The sequence below is a fragment of the Gallinula chloropus genome (genome assembly GCF_964237585.1).
Source record: "Gallinula chloropus genome assembly, chromosome: 14".
NCBI classification, from domain to species: Eukaryota; Metazoa; Chordata; class Aves; order Gruiformes; family Rallidae; genus Gallinula; species Gallinula chloropus.
The window spans coordinates 3,423,353-3,441,879 of NC_140099.1; the positions used below are offsets into that span (position 1 = coordinate 3,423,353).

At 42.9% G+C, this 18,527-nt stretch overlaps 1 protein-coding gene across 1 annotated transcript in view; it reads right to left on the reverse strand.

The window, feature by feature from the left end:
- Positions 1 to 18,000, reverse strand: part of RHOJ (ras homolog family member J) — a gene marked incomplete at its 5' end in the record, with an annotated part of 52,413 nt that extends 34,413 nt beyond the window's left edge. Inside the window, one exon of the mRNA XM_084270678.1 lies at positions 17,823 to 18,000. Coding sequence (XP_084126804.1) covers positions 17,823 to 18,000 — 178 coding nt within the window. The remainder of the gene's footprint in view (positions 1 to 17,822) is intronic.
- Positions 18,001 to 18,527: the final 527 nt, after the last annotated feature.

Sequence of the window (18,527 nt, forward strand, 5' to 3'; positions counted from 1 at the left end):
CTTTTAAATCTTATGCCTACAATCTATTTCTTTCTGGAACAAAATATGGCACTTCCAGCCTACAATATGAAGTGAGTCATAATATTGCCATTCTGCTCCCAGCACAATTGGAACATACCTATGGTATGAAGTGGGAGAAATATTTGGCCAGGAAAAAAGCTCCAGAATTTTTTAATGTACTGTCAAGACATGCTTAATAAACGGAGAGGAGTATTTTCATATTGCATAATTCTGACTTTCCTCATTCTGGGGTTGTTTCAGCAAAACAGGCCAGTTTGTGCTTATCTGCAATTAGTGTTTAAACCCAGGTGTCTGTCAATGTACTTATGGGAAGGGCTTTCCTAAGGGCTGGGCTTCCTCACCATGTATGGAAGCAAACCTATGCTTACACCTGCACAGGGGCTCAACGAAGCCTTGCAGGCAGGTGTGGAGGGGAGGTGCTGGTGGCAGAAAGCATCTGAGCTTGCCACAGTCATCCTATATTTCTGCTCTTTCCCTCAGGGCAGATTTCAGTGGTCTCTGACATCACTTGTGTGGGCATGGGCTCAGACAAGCTGTGAGAAACAGCCTGGAGAGGAGTAAACAGAGAGCCTGGCTGCCCACCTGGAAAGGCTTTGGGGCAGAGGATGAAATCCCCAGCCCAGCCCTGACAACAGGCATGTTGCCTTCAGCAGACCAGATTTAAATCCGTGTGTATGAACAGATGCTGAAACAGAGAGAGATGCAATCGTGGTGCATATGGCTGGCTGGTAAGTGTTTTGGCAAAGGAAAGAGGGCTTAAACCTTGAACTCTTCCAGGTGAAAAACAAAGGCAGGTGGGGTGGCTTGTGGTAAAGCTTTGGACCATGACACACACGATTTGGCCTTGGTTCCTGCCCCACAGCTATGTGACCCTCCCAATGCCAGTTTCCATCCAAATGAAATGTGAGTATTGACAAAAACATTCTTTTATACAAAACCTGTGAGCTCTCATGTATTACTGTGCTTATATGAGATGTTGTTCCTGGGTTGAACTTAATGCTGACTTAATATACCCTTCTCCTTGATATTAAATACTGCTACTATTAACTGCTGTGATGCCTGCTGCCCACAGGGCTTTAATGATCAAGATCATCTAAAATAACAGTGGTTTGTTTTATTTTTAAGTATTCAGTAGTGTGTGATGAATTGTTTACCATTAGGCAGTGTATGTGTTAATATGCTGTGCTCATATATGAAGTGTGTTTTTTAACCCAACAGCCCAGAAATATCTCTTGCTCTTGGTAATAAGAGCTCCCAGAATCAGAGAGCTGATGAAGATTTGAACCCTCCAGAGTGTGAAATAATAATAATGGCCAGCTGGTGCAATTTCAGCTGGGAAAGCAGTGAGCAAATGGCAAAGATATGAGACTGAAAGCTTGTTTATACTGCACCACTGAGGACTACCAAAAAACCTGGTTTGGATTGGTTTTAAGAGGGTTCCAGAGCAAAGGGGTTTCTCAAAACCCTGCCCTTTCTGAACAGCAACATTCTGCTGTATGGGCAGGATCTTTGGACTTTGAGTTTGGGAGCAGATTCTGGAAAACAGATGGCTTGACCACTGCTGAGAGCCTCTGGAGAAGCTAAGATGAGAAAACCATCAGGAAATGTATGCCTATGCATTTCTTCAAACTCCTTTCCTTTTGTTAAAATGCTAAGTTGTTACTGCTATGTTCATAAGGCAGCTTGGGCTGGGGGGAGGATCTGAGCAGGTGCCCTGTTGTTTAAGAAAGAGATTGATAAAGTCAGGCACTTTGCAGGATATACCTGGCCAATGATGGGTTGTTATCCAGAAAGCCAGAGCTAAAGTAACCTGGGGGCTGGCTACAGAAAAAATAGGTGTCTTCTGATTATGTCTACTTACAATCACAGGAAAGCACTGGGGACACGTTGATTTGATCCTGTGTATAATTTTATCATCATAACCTTAATATTTGCTTTGTAATTCTTTAAGAAGGTGAAACAATACTTTCAAGACTAGTCTCAGGGATGTATCCTTTTGAACAGCCCTTCAGCCTGTCTTGCCATATACGTCTACATTCACTCATTTCCTGAAAGCCCTTTCCTTACCCAAAGATACATGGATGGTAGCAAACTACAGAGTTTTTTCCTAGCAAAATTGCTTTCCTTCATAAACATTTTTCTCTGGAGTTTTTACCACCCGTGTTCCATCAGATATATCGATCTCCACAGGCTTACTTCTTCCTGGCTTAAGATCTGTTTTCTTTTAAGCCAGCTACATGTCTGGGAAATATACATTCTGGTGTTCCAAGAGGGCAGAAGGAGGTATTTCTAAAAATAGCAAGATGACAAACAAATAAAGAGAAATTCTAGTCTTGGCTACCTTACTGTAAACTCAGACCATAGATTTATTTTTTTTTAATTTATTTTTTCTTCAGCACTGAGGTTTCCCATCTGTCAATGGATGGATATAAATCCCAGCAGATGTTGAATAGACATCTGGAGTGTATCCATTGCACTCCCAGTCTCAGTGATCATCACCCAGTTACCATATATTTTTTTCTGAGTTAAGGAAATTTGTGGCCTTTCCTCCAAATGGATGATTGCAAAAATTGCATATGTCTAACATCTCTTCTACAGCACTAGGAGTCTTGATACCAAAGTTCCTACTTAGTGCTTGTGTGTTTCCATAGCCAAAGGTTTAATGGGCAGCTGAAAGAGCTATTTTATAAACCAATAGGCTCAGTGCTGAGGGATGGAATGGCTGCTGTCCTGCCTACAAGACCATGGTCAGTGGTGGAACTGGGAACCTTCAGCAGCCCAGGAAGATGAACAAGGGCCTTTGAACCACTAGGGAATCAAAATGAGGGGAGGAGATTTTCCAAAACGCTTGTTTTCAAATTGAACTTGAATGGGGTCCCCAGATCTACAAGGTGGCTTCAAAAACTCCAACCTGTTTGTGTGAGTGAGACCACAGCCTGAGGTGCCCAGACAAGAGTCTTCCAGACAGCTACGTTTTTTCTACCCCAGGAACAGCTCCATTGTACAGCATGAACTCCATGGTCCAGGTTCCTCTGGGCTTTGCATGTTTTCTCAAGTTGGTGTTCATCTTGCCCAATCTACCCTGACTTTCTGGTTCCTGTTACTAGTTTCCCTTGTTGTTGCAGATGAACTCTGGCTCTTACCAGGATTTGCCTTTCTTTGAGCAGATATACAGGAAATTTTCCAATACTTGAGGTCTCCTGCCCCATGCTGAGATAGCATCTGTATTCATTCCCCTGTTGATGATCCTCTTTTTCTTCTCTATATATGATTAAAAAACATGGAGAGAAATAAAGCTCATTTACTAGCCCCTGTAATTAACAGGGGTTACATCTGTGAAATGGTGAGTGTCATTAGGACTGTTGTCTTTGCTTAGCAACAGGCATCTGTGCAAATGGTTTGGAGGAAAATTCCCTGAAGTGGAAACTATAGGCAATTCTCTAAGTGCTTATATTAATTAATACAGCAAGGAAAAAAAATAGGAAAAAAATCACCATACATATAGCTTCTTTGTAATCTAATAAATCTTCCTTTAACAAAAATAAACCATGCAATTATTAGTATATGAACATGTCCTTTCATCTCCTGCAAATATATAAGGGGAATATTGATACTTCCTTCTTGAGTAATTATCTGTGGTGTGTCATAAATACCTTCATTTTGATTTCCTGGGAGCTCAGCAGTTTGCACAGAAATTCATTAAGGAAATTATGTGTTTCTTTCCTTTATTTATCTACTTGTTGGCCTTTCATTGTATGCCACATATTCCTTAACTTCAAGGGTTTCCCAACCTGGATTTGCTTGGCCTCAGCTCTGTGAGTCTTCCAAAACCAGCTGAACCCATCAGGTTGTGTGAGTGTGGATCATCCTGAAAAGGATTGCCTAAACATCTATTATTTTCTCCGTTTTCATTATCAAAATGTATTTACCAGGATTTCCTCATACTAAAGATCAGATTAAAAAGTATGTGCTGTGACAATAGGCATAAATATTTACAGCTAATAGAGACTACCTAATTTCAGGTGTCCACCCTGCTCACTGGGAAATGAAGCCTGTCTCTTTCAGATAACACTTCCAGCTCTTCTAAGGAAGAAAATCCATCGGGCACCATCGGTGGTGCCTTCTCATTACCCCTGATGGCTCTGTTTTTATTCTTGCCTCGCAGGTCACAGCAGGACCACACTGAAAAGGGTTGTCCCTGTAGGAAATCTGAAATTCAGTGGTCCTCAGAGACCCTGAATTAACTTCCTTAGGTCAGATATAATTTATAGTAAGACAGGATTTTGAGCCCTCCTGTTGAGAAGCTTCTGGGAAGGACAGACCAGACCCTTCTGGATAATGAAATGAATCCTTTCTGCCTCGTAGCAGTGGCTTTGTTAATGTGACAGGCCATTGCAATGCAATTATATGGGGGGATCCTGAAAGTGAGCTGACAATAAGTGATCTCAGAAGCTGGAATACAGGTTGAATTTCAAGCTCAAACTCATTGCAGACAACCTAACTTCCCTAACCACGATGGTGTCCTTCCTAACATAATATGTCTTGAGTTCCCTGTCAGGTCCTTTACTGTGTATTTCCTCCATAATCCACAACTAGCACCACTGGAATGGGGCCACAGACATCACAGCGAAGTCCTTGTCCCAGTGGCACTAACTCTGGGGACCTTTCAGAGTGCTTGGGCTAACTGGCTAACTTCCTTTTTTCTGGTAACCAAACCTATGTGGTGTTATTAATTAGAAATGTGGCTTTATTAGGCATTAATGTGATGACAAAAGACATCAAAGGAGAAGAAAAAAACCCCACCCTGCAGGTAACTCATACCAGAGAAAGACACAATGAGTAACACTCAGTTCAAATACTGTTTTGTCTTCTCTTCAGAGCTTGCCCGGTGCTGCCATTAGGTTTGCCATGGCTTGTAAGGATTGCCAACCTCCCCCTGGAACTGCTGCAGCTCTTCACCTTGACAGAGTGGAAAACCACAACTGAGCTCATGTTATCTGAGACATCTTTCTTGGAAATCTTTGTCCTTGTTGCACAAGCATTTATTTCAAAGGAAGTAAGTCTGCCTTTGAATAATAATGATTACAATGCAACAACTGCAAAATAGATAATAGCAGTAACCAACTAGAACTGACCAGGGAGATGATAATTCAGTTCTGTGACAACTTCTGAGGTTTTACAATTTGTTTTCATTTTACAATGGAATGAAAACAAGACCATCATATATTATGTTTTCAATTTAGGTCTTTCTTGCTGTACTGTCAGAAATAAGCAGAGGGTCCTGGACCGCAAGAGTTTGTCCTTCCAAGTATTTAAAAAATGCTTCAACTTACATGAATCAGCATTTTCTTCTGGTGGGATAGTTCATCAAAAATGCTCTGGCCAGAACTTTTGCTAACCCCAAGAGTTCAAAATCATGAGTCATTTCCCCCAAAACTTAGATGTTACAAATCACGTGGTTTATGGTTCATGGATTGTGTTCTGGACTGTCTTCTCTTAACATACCTTTCCCCTCCATCCTCTAAGGATGTACCTTTGTTTCCCACCTTCCTCCACTTTTCTGCTCCTTTCTTGGGCTTTTCTTTTGTTGTGTTTTGTTTCTCATGCAGCTCCTAGCATCTTTTGACTTTTTTTTAACTCACACATGAGAAGCAATGCTGAGATAATGCTTTTATGGGATGCTGTGGCAGGGGTTTGCCAGGAAAGAGGTGGCTGCTGGATGGTCTCTGCAATGGATAGTGGTCACTGCAGGGTGGTCCCACTACTGTTCTGCAAAGCTCTGTCTGGCTGCTTGGTGGTTTTCACTCATCTTGGATGGCATTTTCCATCAGGCAGAGCTGACATCTGTCTGAAGGCAAGAACATCTGCTCTCATGCCGTAGCTGTCTGCAGCCCTTGCCAGCTCGGCAGCCCTTGAGGAAATCAGAAGAGCCACACAGTAATAATTATCACTCAGTACTTGTGGGGCAGCCGCTATGTATGCAATGTCTGTGGTTTGGTTTTGGACCCAACTGGCTCAGAGATGACTCTGCAGGACCCACATTTAGTTCTGGGCAGCTGCATGCCCTGTGCTGCATCCAGGCATGCTTTGGAAAGACAGACTCTTTTTTTCTCTAACATTTCAGGTGGGAAGACCCTATTCTTTGAGAAAAAAACAATGTGGAAATTAAATACCAAGAAAAGGAGAAGCAGATTGGATATTAGGAAAAATTTCTTCACCAACAGAATGGTGAAGCATTGGAACAGGCTGCCTGGGGAGATGGTGGAGCTGTTCAAAGAACAGATAGATGTGGCGCTTCAGGAGATGGTTTAGAGGTTACAGTGGGGTAGTGCTGAGGGTTGGACTTGATGATCTTGATGCTTTTTTCCAACCGTGATGATTCTACGATTCTATGGAGTGAATTGCACAAAGGGATGGAAGGACTTACAGTGATGGAAAGTAGAAGGTGTTCTCTGATCATGTGGTCACTGTATGGAGCCCCTCATGCACCTCACCCTGCCATACTGAGAATGCTCTCAGCCAGGGGTGAGGTTCCCCTGCACGCTGTTGGGCATAGTCTCAAAATACGGTTTTCCTTGCAAAACTATCACATGACTTGGTTGTTGCTTATTTTTTTAATTCCTCATGTTCATACATTTGAATAGAGGAAAGGGGGAGAGAAAAACCCAGTGGGGAGCACCACATGTAGACAACACAAGTTATTCCTGTCCCACCATTTTCTTGGCATAGATTTTCTCAGTCAAATGTTACTTCAAAGTGGGGACCTCATTCTGCATTTGTGCCACTCCCCATTGCTTCTTCCTTCCTTGGAAGCATCGGGAGGGCCTCAGGATGTTGCTACAAGCAGCTATTTAACAGAAAAGAAATAAATTGGGCAATATGCTTCAAATAATGGAAGAATGAATTATTTCACCATTTTAGCAGTTTCCCAGGAGGGAAAGCAGAGGGAGAAAATGCACTTAACACTCTAAAATATTAAAATAACAAGAACCACAGCAGCCTCACGCCTCTGGACTTGAACCAAACTGAATGATTTAGGTAAACTTCTAGCAGATCTCCAAGTGGCACACTCCATCACAGAATATTTCTGTGTATGGCAAGGGAACTTCTCTGTATTTATGATATCATGAACTGGCTCAGGTAATTTGGAGTTCTTCTGTAAGGCCTGGTTCCTGGCAGATTAGCTGAATATTTTTTGGAATATGAACTCCCCTTTTAATGTTGAGTTGGATCCTGTGTTCATGGATGGGATTCCTGGAAAATTACTTTCTTAAAGCTGCATTTCGTGTTTATTTTTTAATGAGAGATGTTACTTGCTTGTATTCCTGGAAGAGGCTTAAAATTTTCTGAGGAGTAACTACAAGGCAATGAGATGATTTTTGAGATGTCCTGGGTACATCCATATAACAAAGAAAGTAGCCCTATGAAGGTGAAGGGTGTTTTTAGGAACTTAAATAAGAGCATACAAATGCCCTCGTAGATTTTGTTAATGTTAGTGCCAAAAAAAGGGATTTAAAAAAGAAATAACAAGCAATTATATAGTATTCTTTGTGTTTTTATGTAGCTGAAAAGCTCTATGTGTAGTTAACACTAACCAAAAATAAAGATACAATTACAAAATGCCTCTCTAGAAATAAATACCCGTCCGTAGGTAGCTTGCAATCTCTTTGTAGATGGACCCTGAGCCCTCAGTGAAATTCTGTGTCCATATGGAACCATTTGGGAAGCCGGATCATACAACTCAACCTGTCAATAGCAGTGCTCTCATCCAAGCTTGAATGGACAACAGGAGTCCTGAACTTCCATAAGCTATTACTTGATATATGTAGGGTGTAAAATAGATGGTCTCTGGAGACATTTTCAATGTGAGTTTTTTTCCAGAGCTGAGATTCCCTGGGGAAAACGCCTCACCTTTTAAATGAAAAATCAGGTCTCTGCATTTCTGCTGCTCACAGACAGGTTCTCAAGCCACTGGGCCCCCCAAATTAGAAAAAGACATTGACTCCACAACTAGTTATTGGAAGAAAACATGACGAGGTAAGCTAACCAGTTCTGAAACAGAGCTGGGGAGATTGCTTAGAAACTGAGTGCCCAAGTTAGCCTTCCAGGACAGAGCTGCTCACAGCATCTGGATGCCTGCCCACACTGGAGCTGGAGCATGAGACAGTTTGTGAACTTAAAACACATTTTTCAACCTTATGGGATTTTCCTTATGGACTGTTCTCAGCAAAGCAGCATTATTATTGTAAATAGATGCTCTTTTTGTCCCATCTCCCAGGGGATAAAAATTAATGTTATGTTTGCACATGTATGTTTTCCCACTCATTGCTGAAGCTGTTCTTTTCCTTAAAGTCTGCAGAAAGCCAAGCATTAGCAGATACTGTTAACATCATTACTTCAAAGTTATGGCTGGATGTCTGCGCCAGAAAGTTTTTAATAAGAGACGTGGCCTCCATCCCCCCAGAATTGCTGGGGTTGGAAAGTAGTTTCAGTGAGTCATCCCAGGCATCCTCCTGCACTGTGGCAGGACCTTTCTGACCAGCCCCTCTGCACAGTCCTCTTTAACTCTTTCAGATGCCTAAGAGCTGGCTCCCATGATCATTGCTGGGACTGCTCTTTCCACGGTACAGTTGCATACTGTCCTGAACCAGGAGTGAGGATCCTGGTACATCACTGTCCTGCTCTTCCCCTTCCACTCCCAAGCCATCACCCTCCTGCCTTTGCCTCCTGTGCCACTGTGCTTGGGAATATTTTTACAGCTGTTCACCTCCCTCATTTGGGAGTTTTCTTCTTTTTTTTCCCAATGCTTCTCCTGTCAGTGAATGCTTTTTTCCAGCCTCCTCTTCCCTTGAGACTGGTTGGTGTGTTTCATATTTATGCATTCATTGCTATGGCAGTCCCCAGGGGAGAAAGGCAACCCTGGGGCAACCCCACTGCTGGATTTGCTGGTGCCCTGGATGCACATTAAGTCTGGGAAACTGTGCTGGCTGAAATATCAAGCTCTCATGGTATTTCAAGCCTTCCCCTCCCCTCTGATTCTGAATACAACACTTTGGTTATGGGGACTAGCTGGGGACACCACTTGCCAGCAAGTGCCACTGTGTGCAGATGGCATTGTGTCCCCCCCCTAGGATCCTGTTGAGCCATCTTGCCTACTTTCACATGGACTTTCCATGTCCACAGTAATCTGTTTAAGAAGACATATTTGCTCTGGGTCATAAATCTATGAATATGCATGCTACTGAACAAATACTAAGGATGAATACAAGTTCATAAATCCAGTCTAGAATTCTTTCATTCAATGCCTGTTGGGATGACAATTCATAATGCTTTCATTCTTCAGTAACTTATTCCATGACTTAGTTGGAAGGCCCATAGCTTGGGATACAAGAACAATATATCTGACAAGAGACTGGTGAGTGATCACTCTTAAAAGCAGACTGGAAATATAATAACTTGGATTTTTTTAATTGCAAAGATAAATAATAATTTGACAGGAGATGTCATTACTTTTTAATGACTTTGTCTGAACAGAACAATTGAAGGAAACATGTTTGCTCTTCCTTATCCCTTGCCATTTCCATTATATCATTAGGTCTGGCCATAACAACTGGAAAGTTAGAACATGGGAAAGCACTGCCTGCAGGGCAAAATATACACAGTGATGCATGATAGCAATGATGTGTATCACAAGTACAGACATCAAGGTACTGAGGTTTAGCAAGAGAACTGAAAATGAGAAGTTGTGGTGGAGGTATTTTGCGTTGACTAAATTGGTAACTAAGCCACAGTAATGATGACTTTGTAGAAACACTGCCATATCCTGCAGAAATGAAGAAGTTTGTACATGTCTAGGAATTTATGTTGCTTAGACTTCTTTGCTAAGTCTGTGATTTAGCTTCCTACATCTGGAGCATTTGCTGTTGAAAAGCATTTGCCTGCTGTCAACATGCCCCTGGTCTGGTGTCACCTAAGTGGCTTTTCCCCCGGTGTGGATGGCTGACCACATGTACTGAATCAGCTATTGATTTTGAGATAGTGGGTGCAATTGTTTGTTCAAGCTGTATAGATTGTACTTCAAGGGCCAGAGGCCACAACTGCAGTTTTGGTTTCCTCAGCTGATGTCACCTCCTGCAGTGTTACAATAATTAGAAGGGGAGGAAAAGACCAGGACTTGACTGTCTTGGAGCAGTGGAGGAGAAAAGCATCATTTTCTCATTGCTTTTTTTGTTAACCTCTTTCATGCTCCAGACAAACCCCTCCACATCTCTTTGTGCAATCCATTGCTGCATAAGCAAAATTTCAGAATCTGCCCATCAGATTCAGAAGAATCATCCCAGAAAGTGCCTTTCTAAAGCTCTGAGTGCTGGATTGGGCCAAACTCATAACTCAAGAGGTCAAGTCTTCATCTCTGATGTAGCAGTGAGCGGATTTAAGGTAATTTGCCATTCATCAGACCAAATTTAGGTTTTATCCAAGCCTCTAGTAGAAGGTGGTGTTAGCTCACATTACATTATCTCTTGCAGAAATCTTTTTCATTAGCTCGTTCTAGCACTCAGTCTCCCTGATATTTGTTCCATCCTCTCTTTTTGCAGACGTTGTTAAAATTTTGTCCTCATTAAGTTCTGTACAGTGATAAGCTCTGAAGGTTAATCATGTACCATTCAAAGAAATATATATATATTTTTAAGCCATTTGACTTTCTTATATTTCCAACCCGTTCCCTCAGGACTGTGGTTGACCTTAAAAAAGCCCCATCATTCTACTTCCAAACCACCAATACACATTCAAATAGTCTAACTCCTGGCTTAGTATTTTTTCTGTTTCCTATTGCCATCCTAACACCACATAGCTAATACAAAATAGTAGATAGAGGGGTTTAGGTGGAATTTAGGGTGGATAAGTCTGGATAAAGTACCATAGCTGATTCATCTGTTCCTCTAATTCCTGGCACCTTCCAGAGGTGTGTTGCAGTTTGGTTATCCTCTAAATCTAGTAAATGTTATCCATGGTGCAGTGTTGTCCCCTGCTGTGTTTGACACACAAGGACATCCATTGACTGCTGATGCTGGATGAAGAAATCAGTTCACTGCATTGGGCTGCAGCAGCTTCTGGGCTGTCAGTTGATTCCTGGGTGATCAGCAAGATGCTGGTGGGTACAGGAGGGATTGGGGCAGAGCTCTTTTGTGTCTCTTCATAGTGTAAAGCTTTTGTCGGTGCAAAATTGAACTAGGAATGGCAATGGTACAAAGAGAAGCTCTGTAACAGAGCCAGAAGCAAAGGTAAGAAGCAGCTTAGGTGCTGCAAGCTCCTCCCCAGCCACATCTGCATTTCAGTAGTGCCAGGGACAACCAGGACTTTGTCACCACAGTGCTTGGAGGACTGCTGAGGAAACCATCTGCCCTGAGTAAATAGGATTACAAAGCATGCACGCACCTCTCTCTCCACGGGCTTCAAGTGGGTTGTGCACCCACAGGACAATACAGGGATGTGTGTGAGGAAGAGAGATATGAGCGATGGTTATCTCAAGTCTTTGCATACCGTAAAACATCTTCAGGAGGAAAAGGTCTTAAGATGCTTGGAGGTGTATACAGTGCCTGCTTCATCTGAATGTGGAATGACCACAGTGACTCGTGCAAAAAGCAACCGTTTGGTGTAGCAGTTGTATAGGCTTCCTGGATGTGAAAAGCCCTGAGGATCACTAGATCCCCTCTCGCTCATGTGACTCAGGACACAGAATTAAACCTTGTGTGTGGAGCCTAAGAATCAGTAGTTCTGTAAAATTTATCTTCAAAAACCCGGCCATGAAATCCTTTGAATTGTACTTGTGGTGCCAGGCACAAAATCCTGGTGAGCTGCACAACAGAAACCAGTTGTGCTGTACATTAAATGTTTTATTGAGACCCCTGGTATATTCTGGGTGATATCAGGGAAGATTGGCAGAACAGTCCTTTCAGCTCCTAAGAGAAAAATAAACATATCTATTCTGTGGCTGCTAGCCTAAAGAGCCTGATCTTAAAAGAGTCAATGCTTTCTTGTCTCAAGTATAAAGTTCAAATCTGTGTGATCAAAATTGGATGAACATTAAAAGGAAAAAAAAACCCCAACCCACTGCAAACATCCATGCAAATAAACATCACAGTTCTCTTTCAGTGCTATTTATAGCTCTTGCAGTTTAATGACCTCAAACATTGCATGAAGGGTTTCTCTAATGTGCTACCAAGACTGCTTATAGAAGACAACTGTCTCAAGAATGTGGTAGTGTGAAGACTCCCACGGCGGCACCCATGCAGAAATTGCAAATCTCCTTAGGCAGCATCTTCCTACCCAAAGATGCTTCAATGTGGGAAAAAGTGATGGCATGGGGTTTAACTCCCTGCTCGTGCACCATAGCAAGCAGAGAAGGGTTGACACCAGTGTGGATTAGCGATCAAGTGAAAATAACTAGCACATCAAAAGTGTGTACAGATGCACTCTTGTGCCTGTAGCTGGAGAAAGTTGGGACCTTACGGCTCGCATCTGTTCTCTGCCGTATCTTGGCTGGTGGTTGCTTCCCCATGTGGAGAGGCTGCAAGGCAAAGCTGCTTGCTGCATGGCCTGTTGACAGTGTCAGGGTGGTCCCAGTCTTACTTGGGTGCTCCTGCCTGCCCCAGGACTGAGAGTGGCCAGCCATGGGCAGCCCCATGATAGGTGACAGCCCACTTCCAACTGATCTTTTTCATGGGGGGACATGAGGAACAGGGATTTGCATCAGTACTGTGGCACACAGACAGTATATAATAGATGTATGGATTTTCACAGGTATAAGCTGATTGCTCTGGGCAAGAGCAGTTGTACTGCTCCTATGCTAATAAAAATGCCAGATCAGAAGACTCTCCCTTCCCACATGGCTTGCCTGGCCAGCAAAGTTGAGATCACTATTCTGGGAGACCAGTGAGAGCTCCAGCCTGAAGTGCAAAGTCAGACAGATTAGATTGAATCATCACTAAAGAACAAAAAAATGTGTCTCATAACAGTAATTAATAGCAGTTGTCTTCTATATTGCTTTTAATTTACAGAGCTTCAGTCATGGCTGAACTATTCTGTGTGCTATTCATTAGCTGATCACATGCCACTGCTAATTTTTTTCAAATGGATTCACTGTTTATAAATGTTCACCAGTTTGTGCCGACACATGAGGGGAGGGAGGGACATTTTTACGCTCTCTACTTTATGCCTCCAGTGCAGATGCTTTGCAGTTCCCTTTTGGAGGGCCTGACCTCTCGTTTATCAAAGGTGCAACTTTGACTACTAAAGGTATGTATAATACTCACCTGTTTAGCGTGCCTGAACTAGACAGTTTAAGACTCATCACCCTCTTCTCCTTAGACTTCAACTATCTAATGAGTCCTTTCACTTTTTTCTGCACAGTGGGCTAAGTTAGTTGCATGGAATTGGCACTGCTCATCAATCACTGAAGTTTTTGACATAGAAAACCAATTACACTTCTAGAAATCAGTAGAATAGAATAGAATAGAATAGAATAGAATAGAATAGAATAGAATAGAATAGAATAGAATAGAATAGAATAGAATAGAATAGAAAAGAATCGGATAGTTCTACTTGGAAGGGACCTACAACGATCCTCTAGTCCAAATGCCTGACCACTTCAGGGCTGGCCAAAAGTTAAAGAATGTTGTTAAGAGCTTTTGCAAATGCCTCTAACACACTGACACTCGGGGCATCAACCACCTCTCTGGGAAGCCTGCATAGAAATTTTAGAGTGAATAAATTTCATGCTTAAAATTGCTGGGATTTTAGGGCTCATGAATATCAACAGGATGCTCAGTGGCTGCCTAAGTAACAAATAACATGCATCTCCCTTCTGTCTTTCACAGAGCAAACCAGTTAATTTTGTTAACTGTTACTATTAAACCAACTCCGGTAGTAGCTGAATGGAATTTTTTTTGTTGGTACAACCTCAGCCCTAATTAAACATTTATAACCTCACATATTTAGACACAATACAAGTCACCCTGGCTGACAGACCTTTTGCTCATGGAAAAATCAGCATTTGATGTTCAAAAGACGGAATGGAACCAGCATGTTAAGCATCTACTCACTATCCAAACAGTCCCTATTGTTACGGTTATTGCCAGTAATATCCTGTTTGTCACTGGGATAACACTTTGGTTCTCCTGCCCTAGAAATAGCCTTATACCTCATGGCTAAACCCTTTCAGTGAGGAGCTTGGAATTTCACCAAAGGTATGGAAACATACTCAGGGATCTGGCCTCCAGCAAAACCTCTTCAAAATGCCTTGAGATACAACCAGACTCATAAACTTTCACACGTCCAACAAAAAAACCCAACTTCATATGCAAATAACAGATTTGCCTTCCCCAACTGTCTGGCATTGCTGCTGACCCTTCTCTACTTCCATCACATCCCAACTCTGGCAAAAGGCCCTGAAAATTCATATTTGTGGACTGTGGGTAAAATCTGTGGAAGAATATTACTAAAGTAGGGGTAATAACTGGTTTGGACCATGTATGCACAGCTGCATACATGGTGAAACACCAACAGCCTTTCATCCTGGGCATTGCTGTATCTGAGCTGTAAATGTTGTGAGGTATCTACAGGAAGCTGGTTCATTCCCAGGGTGAAATCCATGTATTGTCTTTGATTGTCTTAGAAACAGGTTAGACCCAAATTTTATAAAGTGGTTTCAAGCCCTTTCATACAAAAGGCACTGAATAAGCACCATACAGAATTAATACTGTTGGAGTTCAGCCCTTTGAAATGCTGGTTGCTTCCTCTGGGCCACCCTTGTCAGTATGGCCACCTGCTTCACCTGTGCCATGAAAACCTGCCCAGGGAAGGAGCTGAGATGGTGCAATGCAGCAGGGCAAGTAAACATCGCTGGTGTTGCGGGCCCATGAATGGTTAACACATTGGCCACGGCAGTGGTGCATCTGGAGCTCTTCCCAACGCTGGGCTGGATAGTATCACTGTCTCCCCTGAGTTGCTGCAGTGAGAAACTTCTCTGAGATCACCTCTGGAATCCTCGATTTTTAATACTTCCCCCCCCCCCCTACTTTTTCCATTAGAAAGAAGGAAATTGGTAAATGCCGTGGGACTCACAACCAGGTTGTGACCTGGTGAGGCAAGAGGAAGCTCTTGCTAACACATCACCGCTGGCTGTAACACCTGGGTAAAAAACCTTTGGAATGGAAAATGCAGCTTCACAAAAATCTGCAGCAATTAATTGCTTTTGAGCATTAATTTTTTGAGCATTAATTTTGAGCACAGGATAACTGAATCAAACGGTTTCAGCTTGTTTGGGAAAGTTGAAACAGTTGGGTTTGGCAGAGCAAGGGCAGGGGCAGAGAAACCAGTTCCCTGGGGTAAATTCAAATGCAATTTTCCAGAGCCTCAACTGTCCTGCTGGATCTGCCTGTGTGCAAAGCCCCACTGTGTGCCGTGGTGCCTGTGGTACCATCGTGCCCATGGTACTGGCTGTGCCACCTCTCCTTTTGACCATGGACTGCCACCCAGAGAGATGCGGAAAGGGCTGAGTGTCCTAAAGGCTGTGAGCCCAGGGGTAAGTTTGCCCCAGGTGAGCTCTTTTCTCTCTCAGTTCCTACAGTATTTAAATACATTTCTGTTCTACTTTATGCCATGTAACTCTTTTATATTACGTGAGTGTGTGGGGTTTTTCCTAGCAGACTGCTTCAGAAGTTATTTCCGCTGCTCCACCCCATGTGCAGTTTTGTAGTGGTCTTATAAATGATGGGTTTACTCAAAAAACTGAAATTCTATTTTTGATCAGTGCTAGTTTTGACCACTGCCACTGGACGGGGTTAGTCTCGGAATAGCATGTTAATATACAGAGCTATTTTTTCCCCTTATCTTTCTGGACTTCCTCATTGAAAACATTCTTAGCTTATGTGCTACGATGGTTAAGATGACAACTAAGAATATCTGGAGTTATTTTAGAGGTTTAAATCTTCAAACTCTGATAATGAAGCTTGATTTAAAAGTGTATGCATACTTCTTTTAGCTGGCACCCTAAGGAAATGAGTTACACAAGGGTTACACTCTGCATCTTGCCATCCTTCTCACAGCCCTCCTCTCCCTCTGTAACTTTTGAGCCCACTGGCAATTTCTGCCACTTCACTGACAGAGAGGAAAGGAAATCAAAGCAAGTCCCTGCAAGTCACCTGCAGCTGAGTAGGAAAGAGAAACTCACATAGTGCCCCTGCCAAGTGCCAGCCTGCCTGGCTGGCATCAGTGCCTATGTGTGTGCACAGCCCCCGTGCACACACATGTGCCTCCACACTCACACCAAAACCACCCAGCCCACAGGATGATGCATGTGTGGCCTGGTACTGGCTCTCATGTGTGTTTTCCCATATGCAGAGGTATTTGCAGGGCATGGGAGAGAGAGAAGGGCAATGGGTGCTGGGACCGGCTTGTTGCTGAGGAGTGAGGCATTAAGGGACAAGCAGATCTCAGCTTATCATGGGAAAGCGGGTGCTGTTGCAATATAAGACATAAATTCATGCAGCTAGGCTTCCTTAGGGGTTTTGGCTCATGAAGGTACTTATTTCCAGCACACAATATTCTTATATCTTTTCTGGCTAAAGGATTTTTTCTAAACTGGTCATTTAATCTGCCTGGTGGGAAGGGTAGAGGAAAGAGAGCGCTGCTTGCATTAGAAGTGATGCTTGCCCACTCTTGTGGAGGAAAAGGTCTTCACATTTCCATGGATCAGATTCTGCAATTACACAGCTTTCTTGTTTGGCCAGTTCATCTGCTAAACCTGACATGGAGCCAGAAAGAAAACAGAGATTTTCCCATTACAGAATACCAAATCTATGATAAGCCACGCCATGAAAATTCAGTTTTTAAGGAGGTGGGGAGAGAATGAGGGAAACTCCAACTGTTGCTGCAAGATAAGCAATGAGTTTTGCAGTGCTTCTACAATCTGGTTTTCAGAGATCTCATAAACAACCATAAGCCAAAGGAGCAGTGAGAGGAGAAAAAACAGCAGAATTCGGGATAAGAGAAGTAAAACAGGGGTTTGAGCAACAGGTTTAGCCCATCTCACCATCTGCATGATAACTTTGGGCACCGCTGGGTGAAGTAAGTCACTGCTGCAGAAAGAGGCCTGTGAATATTGTACTTAATCTGTGGTCTGACCGCCACTTCTGCTTTCCCTCCCATCAATTTATGGTATTAAAATCTATTTGTAGAGGGAGTAACAAATGTGTCTGAAAGGAGAGTTATATTCTGACAGAGCTGAAAGAGACTGTGCTGGTTTTCACAAAGATTACTCCTTAAATTGGATACAAATACTGTAGTTTACGCTTCGCTTGCCAAGATCACTGATAGCATATATTTTTGTATGTATGTGTGTATATATAGATATAGTTTTCATCATAACTGCAGCATGCAAAGTTCAGAACTTCAGAATTTCATAAACAAAGCAGGAATACAAATCGATAGAGGCTAAATTATATTTGTTGTCCCAAAAATCCGGAGGATTTAATTACAGCCCTAATGCTGCTTACTTGCCAAGACCAAAATAAAAACTGGAAGCAAACAAATAAATTCTCTGGATAAATCCTGCACTGCCCCAATTGTATGAGCTGCCATCTAAGCTGCCTGGCTAACATCCAGGCCCAAATCACATTCCCGGACAAGAAGTAACCCATGCATCTCCTTTGAACCGCACTCTCCTCTCCTTGATCTCCCTTTCCCTCCCACCTGGCCCTCCTGCAGCTCTAAATTAAATCTCTTTCAAAGCTCTTTCTTACCTGCATAGTGGTCAAACACAGTGGGCACGTACTCCTCTGGGAAGGCATCATTGGCATAACTCATCAGCAAACAGGTTTTCCCCACCGCACCGTCCCCGACCACCACGCATTTTAACATCTTCTTCGTGTTATTGCTGCTCCCGTCAGTGCAGTTGTCATCTTCTTCCTTGCAGTTCATTCTTGCTGCTGCTGCCGCTGCTCTTGCTGCTTCCAGGACTTCCAAGTGCACATGAAGGAAAAATGAAGTGCGATTGTATTGACTTTTCCTGAGTTTAAGGGTGGGGGGGGGGTGGGGTGGGGGGGGGGGGAGCAGATCTCAAACTCAGGAAATCATATTAATGTTTCCAGGCTGTCACAGCCGCTTCTAACAATTACCAGATCAGTCAAGAGAATCATCGAGGTGAATAAATTAAATATAGAGAGAGGAATATCATGAAAAGAAAGCGATCCGTCCTTCCTCGCTCGCCCGAGTCAGGAAATCCTCATCCTGCCCCAGAGTTCTCAGTATTTATTGCGACTTAAAAAATATCAGCAGCCCGTGGCTTTGATTCGCTTCTCCCTTCCTCCAGCTTGGCCGCAGGAATCAGGGATTCCTGTTAAATCCACTCCATTTTCCATTTCATTTCTAACATGGAGGAGAGCCTGGAGGTTTTTAATGGAGTTTTTCCTTTCTTTCTCCAGCTTGCTGTGTGTCAGGAAATCATG